General features: G+C 43.9%; 1 protein-coding gene across 1 annotated transcript in view; it reads left to right on the forward strand.

Annotated features, from left to right (window-relative positions):
- PDE6A (phosphodiesterase 6A) overlaps positions 1-12268 on the forward strand; it is a 79691-nt gene that overhangs the window by 20585 nt on the left and 46838 nt on the right. Inside the window, exons 5-6 of the mRNA XM_040239616.1 lie at positions 2079-2153; positions 10118-10182. Coding sequence (XP_040095550.1) covers positions 2079-2153; positions 10118-10182 — 140 coding nt within the window. The remainder of the gene's footprint in view (positions 1-2078; positions 2154-10117; positions 10183-12268) is intronic.

The following is a 12268-nucleotide window of genomic DNA, read 5'->3' on the forward strand; positions in this document are numbered from 1 at the left end:
CACATTTAAGTGAGAATATCCTGATTTAGTCATCCCCAATAGATGGAACAATCTAGCAATTAGAAGTGGATTGGGTTGCCTATAATCACTCTAAGAACTGGTTCTCTTCCCCCTCCCCCACCCCCTTTACCCCAGATAGCTAAATTTTTAACTGAAGTATTGACTTTATGAAAAATGTCAATAAAGGCCACTGAATTGTACACTTAAGCTGGGTGAGTCACATGGTGTATGAATTATATTTCAGGAAGGCTGTTTAGAAATAAAAGAGAGACAGAGACAGAGGAAGGCAGGCACAAACATGCCCCACATTCCAGCCCACCCTTTGTTGACATCTGTTTCTCCTCAGGACAGTCTTCAAAACCATGCAGTGTTTGACCTTGACAGTGTCAGCCTGATATCCTTCTTCTGGTCTCCTCTAACATTTGTGTTCTGTTTTTATTACTGTTTTGATTCTTACCCTGGCTACCTTACTAAAGTCACTCAAAGGCTTAGTTGTCTCCTCCATGAGATAGTAGATTCCTCTGGGCATGAACTCTACCTTGTCTCTATCCAGCACAAAGCATGTTGTGGAGCTTAGGTAGGTCCCCATCTCTCATTTTCATCCAGAACTGAATTGCTTCCTGTTGTCGATAGTCAAGAGGAAGAGTCCACCTGGGCAGAAGGGTGAGGATGTGAAATGTGAATTTCATGTGGACTTCACTTCCCATCTGCTTGCCCTCTGGATGATATAAGAGTAGACAAACCACCACGCCAAATATTTTCAAATGAGACAGAGAGAGAGTCCAAGAAGCAGAGGGGCTTGACATCCTGCCCATGGTAACCCAGAGTGAGTGGATCAGTCTAAACACAGCAGATAAGTGAACAAAGAGGCACTGGAGGACAGAGACCTCCTCCTCAGGCCCAGGTTTGGCCCAACCCAAGTGTGCAGGAGCATGTGTTGTAGAAAAACCAGAGGAGAAGCAGCAAGGAAGACTGTGTGGCGTCCTAGTCAGTTTCTTCTCCTGGGGCTACATGACCATGCAGAGCCTTTGCTGACCCTTTTCTCTCCTCTCTCTGCCCCTGTCTTTGCCAGTTATCTTACAGGTATCATCCTTTCCTGTTGAAGCTCAGATAAAGGTCTATCTGTCCATATTTGGCACCATTGTTTCTCTTTCCTTATTTGGAAAAAAATTTTTTTTATTATGAAAGCCATACATTTTATTAAGGAAGAATTGCTAAATAATCTCATTCCAATCCCCCCGAGGAAATCAATTGTTAATGCTTTGTTGTGAATTCTTTGAGAGCATTTTCTATATAGAGTTAAACCCTTGGGGATCACATGATCTATGTATCTTTATCACTTCACATTTTTTACTCATTGATGTATCATGGACATCTTTTTAATCAATATATACACATCTGTAATATGCTTGTTACTAGATGTACCAAAATTGATTTAATAAGTCTTGTCCTTTTGAATACTTCATGCTCAGTCACTAAGTCATATCCAACTCTTTGTGAACCTATGGAGTGTAGCCCTCCAGGCTTCTCTGTCCATGAGGCTCTCCTGGCAAGAATATTGGAGTAGGTTGCCATTTCCTATTCCATGGGACTCTTCCTGACCTAGGGATCAAATCCATGTCTCCTGCATTGTAGGCAGATTCTTTACCATTGTGCCATCATAGGTTTTTTCTAATTTTTAACCACTATAAATGATACTGTAAGAAACATTGTTCTAGCTAAACATTTGATCACATGTTTAGCAGGTATGTAAGGTAAATTTCTTGGCCATAGAGCCCCCTTTCTCCTCATGTCCCACAGCAGAGGAAGTATGCAGTTGCTCTTGCTTAGCTCCCAATTCTTGGTTATTGATTAGACAGATCCAGTTCTGATGATACTGACATATTTCAAAGCACAGACATAACTGATTTTTTCCAAGTCTAGGGAATCTTGCAGCCCTGCCAAGCTTAGGTTCCACTGAGTTCTTCCCATCTTCCAAATTTCAGTGATAGATGACTCATCCAGGTGAGTCTGCTTTTCTTAATCTCCTTTTTTGATCTGCTTTCAAGATGCATAATTATTGTTTTTCTCAATCCTAGGAATTTTTTGACGTGTGGCCAGTCCTGATGGGTGAGGCTCCACCCTACGCTGGTCCCAGGACTCCGGATGGAAGGGTAGGTCTCCCTCTGGCCTGTTCAGTATGAACAAATGTTTAATGAAATATAACGTAAGGCACTGTAGGCGCTGCTGAAGTTTCTCTACCACTTACGTATTTATCTCTCCTGGGTTGGGTCGTCGCCTTTGAAATTATGGTAATTCCTCATGATTGCTCAAGCCCTGTATTTTGCAAGGTGTTTTAATATCTCCCTGGAGTTTCACAACAACCTGGTGGGACTGACAGAAGAGGAAAACTATTCTTATTCCATAGATGAGGAAAGAAGTCCAGAAAGATCAAGCAACCTGCTTAAGGATTCACTCAGCAGAACTGTAGACTATTAAAGCTGTAAATAATCTCAAAATCTAATCTAGATGTACACGTTGATAGCTGGAAGTTCATTTCTAGTCAATAGATAAATATGTTTAGCTATGAAAGTTTTTTAATTCTTTATTTCCAACAAATGTCTAAATTCTCAGATTCTTTTGAAAAGGTGGCAGATCATTCAAAACTGTACAGCTCCCCCACCCCCATCCCACAGGTTAAATCTGACTGGAGCTGAGTAGCAGCTGCCTCCTTGCAACCTGGCCTGAGCTCCCTAGTTTGCCACAGTCCCCCTGACTCCCTCTTGTGGACCCCTGGCTGCCTCCTCTCATTTTGTTTCTATTAGGTCTCCCTTGGCATTTCAGGGTATGACCTCTGGCCTCCTACTATTGCTACATTTTAAAGATGAGACATAAACACTTTAGAGAAGCTGTAATGAAATATGTGGGGATGCAAAGATGAAGCAGGGTAAACAGACCTGGCACTCCAATGGCCTATAGAACCTGTAGAATGACTTTGGCTGAGGCCACATAGAATAAGTAAGCAGCATAGCTATATTCTGAATTGAGCTTTAGTCCAGTCATCTTCTCACAAAACCTTCCAGGCTGTCTGAAATGGTACACCATTTCTGCTAGGAGACCTGATTCCCCCTAGCCAACACTAACACTACCCAAAATAAAGGACAGTCTGTGTGTGTGTGTGTGTGTGTGTGACAGACTTTATTTAACCTCAATTCAAACTCTAGGTATTCGGAATTAACACCCTGGCTGTGAGCTTCATATACACACCAAAAACGATTTCAGCCTTGGAATCGACAATGTCTGCTGTGCTTTATCCAAAATGACCTTTATAATCTGCCGCTGTCCAGTTTCAAACTACTATTTTGCCCATACAGTTTCATGTTTTCATTTTGGAGGACTAAGTCTGCAAGGCTAACATCATGTGCTACTATCAGAAAACTGTTTGGGAACATTTTTCCTTTTTAAGTACAGCTTGCTGTATCAGCATAGTTGAGATGTTACTACTGAGTTTTCATCAGATTCACATATGAGCTGGTTTTGTTTCTTCCAGAAATTTAGAATTTTAGGAAATAGGGTAGAGACCATTCTAGCTTTCAGACTCCCCCAACCTCAATTAATTTCAGTTTCCTGGGCTGCTTTAATATTCAGCTCTCTGAGCTGAGCCCTGTAGTCAGAGGTCATCTCCAACTCCAGAAGGCCTAGAGAAATATCAGGCCCTATCTAACTTATCTGGTTCTTCACTCTTAAGGATCCCTATCTTCAAGATTGAACTGAAGATGGGGGAGAATACATATGTATATGTATGACTGAGGCCGTTTGCTGTCCAGTTGAAACTACCACATTGTTAATCGGCTATGCTGCTACTGCTGCTAAGTTGCTTCAGTCGTGTCCGACTCTGTGAGACCCCATAGACAGCAGCCCACCAGGCTCCCCTATCCCTGGGATTCTCCAGGCAAGAACACTGGAGTGGGTTGCCATTTCCTTCTCCAATACAGGAAAGTGAAAAGTGAAAGTGAAGTCGCTCAGTCATGTCTGACTCTTAGCGACCCCATGGACTGCAGCACACCAGGCCCCTCCATCCATGGGATTTTCCAGGCAAGAGTACTGGAGTGGGTAAATTAAAGGTTTTTGGTTTTTTTTGTTTGTTTTTTTTTAAAGATTGAACTGAAGAGGACATTTTCTCACTAAGCTCCAGCCTAAAAGGGATGCTCATCATCTGATCACTTCAGAAGCTTTAGTTTCACTGAGGTGACCAGCACACTTATGGGCAAAACTTTTCTTCCCCAAACCCTCCTCCACCTCATCCAGCAATGACTCAGTCCTTGCAAGAGTGTGAGATGTTAGGTTGCAATGGAAAAGGCCAGAAGACAAAGAACTTTGGTCTTAGTGGGTTGCTAGCCTGTAGGGTGAGCTTGGTCAAATAACCCCTTAGGGTCTCCACTTTCTCTTCTATGGAATGCTATCACCGAATTTATCTCCAAAGGCAGTTTGATGTTTAGGACACAGCTGGTGAGGAAAACACACAGAGGCCTGAGCCAGGGCCCAGACACAGCAGGACAGGACTGGACAGAAGCAGATCTTCAGGAAAGAGCACAGGGTGAACGAGAAAGACTAAATTCAGGTCTCTGCTCCAGCAGCTGCCTGTGTAGCCTTGGGTGCCTCTCTAAGCCTCCCCTTCCTCATCTGGAACACCCAGGAAATCAAGCTGACCTAGGCAGACCATCGGAGAAGGCAATGGCACCCCACTCCAGTGCTCTTGGCTGGAAACTCCCATGGAGGGAGGAGCCTAGTAGGCCACAGTCCATGGGGTGGCGAAGAGTCAGACACGACCAAACGACTTCACTTTCACTTTTCACTTTCATGCATTGGAAAAGAAAATGGCAACCCACTCCAGTGTTCTTGCCTGAAGAATCCCAGGGACGGTGGAGCCTGGTGGGCTGCCGTCTATGGGGTCGCACAGAGTCGGACATGACTGAAGCGATTTAGCAGCTTAGCAGCAGGCAGGCCATAGTAGCTAAAGTGAATCACACCGACTTGGTAGGCACTCCGACAACCACGGCAAGGTAAGCCTCACTCTCTGCCGGGCACTTCACCTGGAGTCTGTCATATACTCTTCTCATCAACTTATGGAGGAGGTATCCAGGTAGCTCAGCGGTAAAGAGTCTGCCTGACAAGCAGGAGACATGAGTTCAATCCCTGGGTCAGGAAGATCCCCTGGAGAAGAAAATGGCAACCTACTCCAGTATTCTTGCCTGGGAAATCCCATGGACAGAGGAGCCTGGCAGGCTACAGTCCGTGGGTCAAGAGTTGTATACGATTGAGTGACTAAACAACAACAACACTCTCTTTATGTCTATTGGATAGTAGAGGACATTAAAGGCTTAATGGGAAAAAATCATTTACACAGTTTCAAACCCTGGATGCTCTTCTTTCAGGTAACTATCATTGCAATCATGCTCCTTAACATCCCCTGTTGCCTTCTAACATCACTCTCACAATTGACCTGCCATGTTCACGCTGGAAACACAGTTTCTGTCTGGATTTTGACCAATTAACCTCCCTGAGTCTTGGGTCTGAAGCTCTCCCAAAACAGCTATACCTCACTTCATCTCCTTTTAAAAATAAAGCATTGTATGTGTGTGTGCTTTCATTATGAAAAACAGCTACGTAGGCTTCATGAAAAAACAAAAATGGCACTTCTTTTAAAACTGGTATATTTCCATGCATGATGATCTGGCTCTGGCTATATCTGGCTCTCTCAAAGACCCTGTGTTACAGTGTCAGCTGCTTAGGTGCAAGGTGACAAAGGCCCTCATTGATGGCTTGGTTTTGATTTTCCAAAAGCGGGTGGACTCCTACATGAATATGGCCTTGAAAATAACTTGGCTGAGCTACAGCGTGTGGAAAAAGTTTTATTTATCTAGAGAACACTGATTTTTCTGTTGCTGTCTGTGAAGGTAAAACTGAGTCTTAGGTAAGTTTAACAGAAAAAAAGTCCATCTCTCATCTTTCTGAAGGAACCTGGTAGAGACCTCTGGGTAGGGCAGTCTACCTGGCCCAGAGAGCCAGCAGGTTGCCTGGGGAGCAGTGAACAGCCCAGGTCCAAGGACAGATGACCCTGAAGCAAGAAAGCCATCTCCCCAGCCAGAGGAAACAGCTCTGCCAAAGTCCTAACAGATTTCTAGAACTGCCCATAGGATATGACTTCATAGTTTTAAAATGTTCTTAGCACAATTTGTTTATATTTACTGGAAAAGTAATACGTGAGAACAGAGAAGAGCTCACACCATACAAAAGGGCACAGTACAGAAATCTAGCCTGCCTTGAAGCAGCTAGGCAGCCACTATGAGTGGTCTATCTTTCTCAAATGTCTATGGATATTTCTGTATGTACATATACAAGCTGGGTTTGGAAAAGGCAGAGGAACCAGAGATCAAATTGCCAGCATTCATTGGATAATAGGGATTCCCAGGTGGCACTAGTGATAAAGAATTTGCTTTCCAATGCAGGAGACATAAGAGACAAGGGTTTGATCCCTGTATCGGGAAGATCCCCTGAGGGCAGGCATGGCAACCCACTCCAGTATTCTTGCCTGGAGAATCCCATGGACAGATGAGCCTGAAGGGCTATAGTCCATAGGACTGCAAAGAGTTGGACATAACTGAGGCAACTTAGCACTGGATCATAGAGAAAGCAAGGGAATTCCAAAAAAAATCTACTTCTGCTTCATTGACTACACTTAAGCCTTTTTCTATATGGATCACAACAAACTGTGGAAAATTCTTAAAGAGATGGGAACACCAGACCACTTTACCTTCCTCCTAAGAAACCTGTATGCAGGTCAAGAAGCAACAGTTAGAAGTGGACATGGAACAATGGACTGGCTCAGAATTGGGAAAGGAGTACATCAAGGCTGTATACTGTTACCCTGCTTATTTAACTTTTAGGCAGAGTAATCCTGGGCTGAATGAATCACAAGCTGGAATCCAGATTGCCAGGAGAAATATCAACAACCTTAAATATACAGATGATACCACTCTAATGGCAGAAAGTGATGAGGAACTGAAGAGCCTCTTGATAAGGGTAATAGAGAAGAGTGAAAAAGCTGGCTTAAAACTCAACATATAAAAAACTAAGATCATGGCATCTGGTCCCATCATTTCATGGCGAGTAGAAGGGGAAAAAGTAGAAGCAGTGACAAATTTTATTTTCTTGGGCTCCAAAATCACTTCAGATGGTGACTGCAGCCATGAAATTAAAAGATGCTTGCTCCTTGGAAGAAAAGCTATGACCAACCTAGACAGCATATTAAAAAGCAGAGGCATTACTTTGCTGACAAAGGTTCATATAGTCAAAGCTATGGTTTTTCTAGTAGTCAGGTATGGATGTGAAAGTTGGACCATAAAGAAGGTTGAACGCCAAAGAACTGACGCTTTCAAACTGTGGTGCTGGAGAAGACTTTTGACCGTCCCTTGGACTGCAAGGAGATCATTCCAGTCAATCCTAAAGGAAATCAACCTTGAATATTCATTGTAAGGACTGATGCTAAAGCTGAAGCCCCAGTACTCTGGCCATCTGATACAAAAAGCCAACTCATTGGAAAAGACCCTGATGCCAAGAAAGATTGAAGACAAAAAGAGAAGAGGGCAATAGTGGATGAGATGGTTAGATAGCATCACTGACTCAATGGTCATGAATTTGAGCAAAATCCAGGAGGTAGTGAAGGACAGGGAATCCTGGCGTGCTGCAGTCCGTGGGGTCTCAAAGAGTTGGACATAACTTAGTGACCGAACAACAACAAATGTATGTATTCCACCACCACCCTCCTTGACGAATGTGATGATTCTATTTTGTGCCTTACTTTTCCACCTGAGAATATTTGGCACCTTTCCCTGTCAGCACAGATACAACTCTGGAGACAAGTGCCTACTACACACAGGCACTGTTTTTCAATCATCTCCAAGGGCTGGACATCAGCTGTCTCTAGGCTTTTTAAAGCAGTCTGGCTGAGAGCCCTAGGTGGGGAAAACAATGCTTTTACCTACGTTTGGGTATATATCTATAGGTTTATTAGCATATGTAGAATTACTGAGTCAAAGAATATGTGCATTTGAATCTATAAGAGGCTATTCATGCTTACTATCCACCTACAGTCTTAGACTCAAAGCTGGAATGGGCTTTATGGATTCCCCAGTACAGTGTTTTAAATTCCTGGATTATCTTTAGAATCCTAGGTTTCCGCAGTGGCTGCCTCAGCGAGGGGTGAATGGGGCAGTAGAGGACAGGGAGCGAGGGGGAACCCAGAGATGCAGGAGCTCAAGGTACCAGACTCTGAGCCCATCAGGGTGGCGTTGCTTTCCTCTGCTTTCTAGGAGTAGGGCCTATGCTTTGTGAGGAGAAAGAGTTCTGCTACTTGATACCGACAATAAACAAGTACCACCCATCTTACAGCTGGGCCCAGAGAGGACACCAAGTGGAACCAAGACCAGAGCCTGAGTCTTTGCACTATAGATCTATCCCTGACTCCATTTCATCGTGCTGCGGGGGCACCTGGCCTCCCCCTGCATGCTTACCGCTGCAGGGAGTTCCTACCTACCCTGGAGCAGCCATGGGTGCTCTGCAAGGGCACAGTTACTGTAACTGCTTCAAATGCTGAGCATTGAGGGGCAGAGTGTCTCCTTCTCCCTCAGGTCACAATTGCCTATCAAGTAGGTACCTTGACTAGATGAGGAATTTCTATTTGTGGAGGTTCTGGGTCAGGTGGCCTGGGTGGGCTCAGATACCTACATTTTAAACTCTAAGGCGATACTTCTCAAAATGCCTGGATTAAGGAATAATTTTTTTTAATTTCTAATTCATTTTGGACTAATATTTTTCAAGATATGATAAAGGTCTGTATTTGAAAAAATTGTCTTCTAAAAATTTTAGAGTGAGTGAAGTCACTCAGTTGTGTCCGACTCTCTGCAACCCCGTGAACTGAAGCCCACCAGGCTCCTCTGTCCTTGGGATTCTCCAGGCAAGAATACCGGAGTGGGTTGCCATTTCCTTCTCCAGGGGAACTTCCCAACCCAGAGATCGAACCCAGGTCTCCTGCATTGCAGGCAGACGCTTTAACCTGTTAGCCACCAGGGAAGACATACAAAATGTTGTCTTTTAAAAATTATTAGTTTCAGCAGACCTAACGTAACTCAGTCAAATTGCTGTAAAACTTTCTAAACACTGACTGCCAATTTCTGTTTTTATCTCATCATGGAATAGTAATAAATAGTGTAGACAATGGTACCAATCCAGGGACCACACTTTAAGTAACCTCGTTCTAGGTGAGGGTGATATGGAGAGGAACACACTATTTAAGCTGATGACCCTTAAGTGACACAGCAGAAAGAGCTCTCAGCCTGGAGTCAAGGGCCTGGGTTCTAATCCTAGTTCACTGTCTTATAATAAATGTGTCCTTTCCCCTCTCTGGGTCTCAGCTTTTGAATTTGTAAAATGCTAACATGCCCACCACATGTAGGTGTTTAGACATTTTAATAAGGTAATGGATTTTTCCCCAGAACATTTTTCATGTAATTGAACAGATCTACTGTAAGAGAATGGGGGTTTTAATGGTGCGAGGAGGTAGGAAGGATGGAGGAGGTGGCAAGTGAGTGGGACGCATAGGGCATGATTGGGAAGGCAAGTCTGAAAGAGCTGACGAAGTAGAGAGAGGAGCTGAGTGAAGGAGGAAGGGGCTGTGACCATGAAGCTGACTCCGTGTGGAGGATGGCTGGGTTAATGATGATGCTAATGGGACAGGAGCCCCCTTCCATCTTCCTCTCACTAGACTCCAGCAGTAATCTTTTCTCCTTGTACTGAACCCCCAGGCCCCCTTGGAACACTTCCTACTCCTTTTTGAAGCCCCAGATCCCAGCCCCTGCCTGGCCACTGTGAGCTGGCTCCAAGGAAGAGCAGGATGAATCTTGAGACTCAGCTGACAGTGAGCTCCAGGGGCACTGGGACACGGCCTCAGAGGGCCAGGCCAGTGCTTCTGGAAAACCACAGGGCACAGGGCAAAGAACAAAGCCTTTCTCAAGGACATACTCCTGCTGGAGTTCTGTCTCAGACTCTGAAAGTATATATTTCTCTCTCTTCTGCCTAGGAAATCAACTTTTACAAGGTAATTGACTACATCCTGCATGGCAAAGAAGACATCAAAGTCATCCCGTAAGTCTCTTCTCCAAACATGCAGAATTGCAGGCGCATTAGTGTCCATAACACACTCATTCAAATATCAACGCTAACCAAACCCAAGAAGGCCACACACTCAGGCAGAGCAACAAAGAGACAATGCAGAAGGGTGGGAAAGATCATGCAGGCTGGAAAATGAGGCTGGATTCTTAGTCAGCTGCTGTGAGTTCAAATCCCAAGTCCAGTTTAGTAAGTGGCCTCTCTATGGAATGAGACCATGGATCTGATCAGGGCTTTTTAATGGTTTTCTGTGGAGGCACATCTGGGGCCTAAGGCAGAGGGTGAGGGAAAGGCAGGAAGTTAGCAAAGGAAGTGATTCAGCCCGCAAGGAAGGCTTACTCTCTAGTGTCTTTTTTTTTTTCTGGTTGCACCATGTGGGGTCTTAGTTCCCCAGAGACTGAATCTGCACCCTCATCGGGGACAGCTCAGAGTCCTAACCGCTAGACCACCAGGGAATTCCCCTCTAATGTCTTACGTGATCAAGGAGGATAATGAAAGGCTGAAATCCCCGAGGGTGAGGCCTCCCTACAGGTGGTGGGGCCTCAAAGTCCATTTTAAGATTCCAACAGTCAAGAATGTTTTGCATGTAAGCTTGAACTTTTTGGCCAGGAGCGCATGGCCCAAAGCTCAGTTGGCTTTTTACCTATTCGAATCCTCTGTGAGTGCCAGGAGCCATGCCCACAGTTCTATCTGAGGCTTGGCGCTTTCCCAAGTGAACTTCAGGCTCCTTGAGGCCAGAATCAGCCTTGGTGGAGAGCCTCACCTTTCCTCCCAGTTCTGGTTCAAATGAAGAGATTTATTGCAAGTCACCTCAATCCTTAAACAGTGGGTGTGAGAGATCTCAACTGTTGTCAAAGAATTTTGATAATGCTATCACTCAGATAACCCAGTTCTCTGGTTTATCTTTTCCTGATGAGGGATGAGAGATTGCTTTAAGTTCCAGAGTTTCTGGGTTTTCTCTGTTCAGTCCTGTTTACACACAACTAAGTCTTTTCTAAATTCATTTCTTTTTCTTTTTTTTTCTTGTCAACAGCATACTCTGCCCCCATCCTGTTTTCTGACCCCTTCTCTAGAGGTGCCAGTTTATCAGACTCATTGTCTGTGTTCAGAGTTATCACAGGTCCCAGCATTCCCCATCTCACCACTTCTCACCAAGCATCACATCCTCTAGTCTCTGATAACATCCACCTCGCTGCCCTCTACAGTGGGGCTGTATCGACACTGAATTTAATACAAATTCCCAGAAGTAACGTCAGGAGATTATACTATGATGCAACACCAAAACAAAAAGCAGCTTTGAATGGCACAAAGAGATGGGGGAAAGATGCGAGGTGTGATAAAGCCCTGAGTCGAAATGCCACGAGAGCTCTGCCGATATTCATACAGAATTTTAAGTTCAAAAAGCTTTGTATCACAGATTAACTGGCAGAATATTATCTTTCTCAGGTGCGTATAAGAAACGGTTCCTGGGGATTTCCTGGAAGTCCAGTGGTTAGGACTCTGCACGTGCACTGCAGGGCTCAGACATTTAGATCCCACAGGCTGGGTTCTTCTAAGAACTGATGAGTTCCAAGATATACTGATATATGAAGAGGTACCATATATCCTCTTTACAAGAGACCTACCTAAAAGATCATACAGAGAAAATGAAAGAATGAACCAAAGATATGCCTCGCAAATGATAATCAAAAGAAAACTGATGTAACTATGTTACTATCAGATAAAAATAGGTGTCAAGGTACACATTAGTAAAGATAGTCACTTCTTAATGATAAAGGGGTCAATTCAACTTGACTTTCTGGGAAGAATTTACAAATGTGTATATGCTTAATAACGTGGCCTCAAAAAGAAAGCAAAACTGACAGAAACTTAAGAATGTACAGGCAAATTCATGTTTGCTAATTGATACAGCAGACTAAAATAAACAGAATAGAGAATATTTAAATAAGATAATTACCAAACAATCTCATGGGTATATACATTAATAGAACATGACATCTCACACCCAAACTATAGAACACTCAGTCTTTTCAAGAATAGTTGTTTCTTTATGATAACTGGT

Source organism: Oryx dammah, unplaced genomic scaffold, assembly GCF_014754425.2.
Source record: "Oryx dammah isolate SB20612 unplaced genomic scaffold, SCBI_Odam_1.1 HiC_scaffold_5, whole genome shotgun sequence".
In the NCBI taxonomy this organism is placed as follows: Eukaryota; Metazoa; Chordata; class Mammalia; order Artiodactyla; family Bovidae; genus Oryx; species Oryx dammah.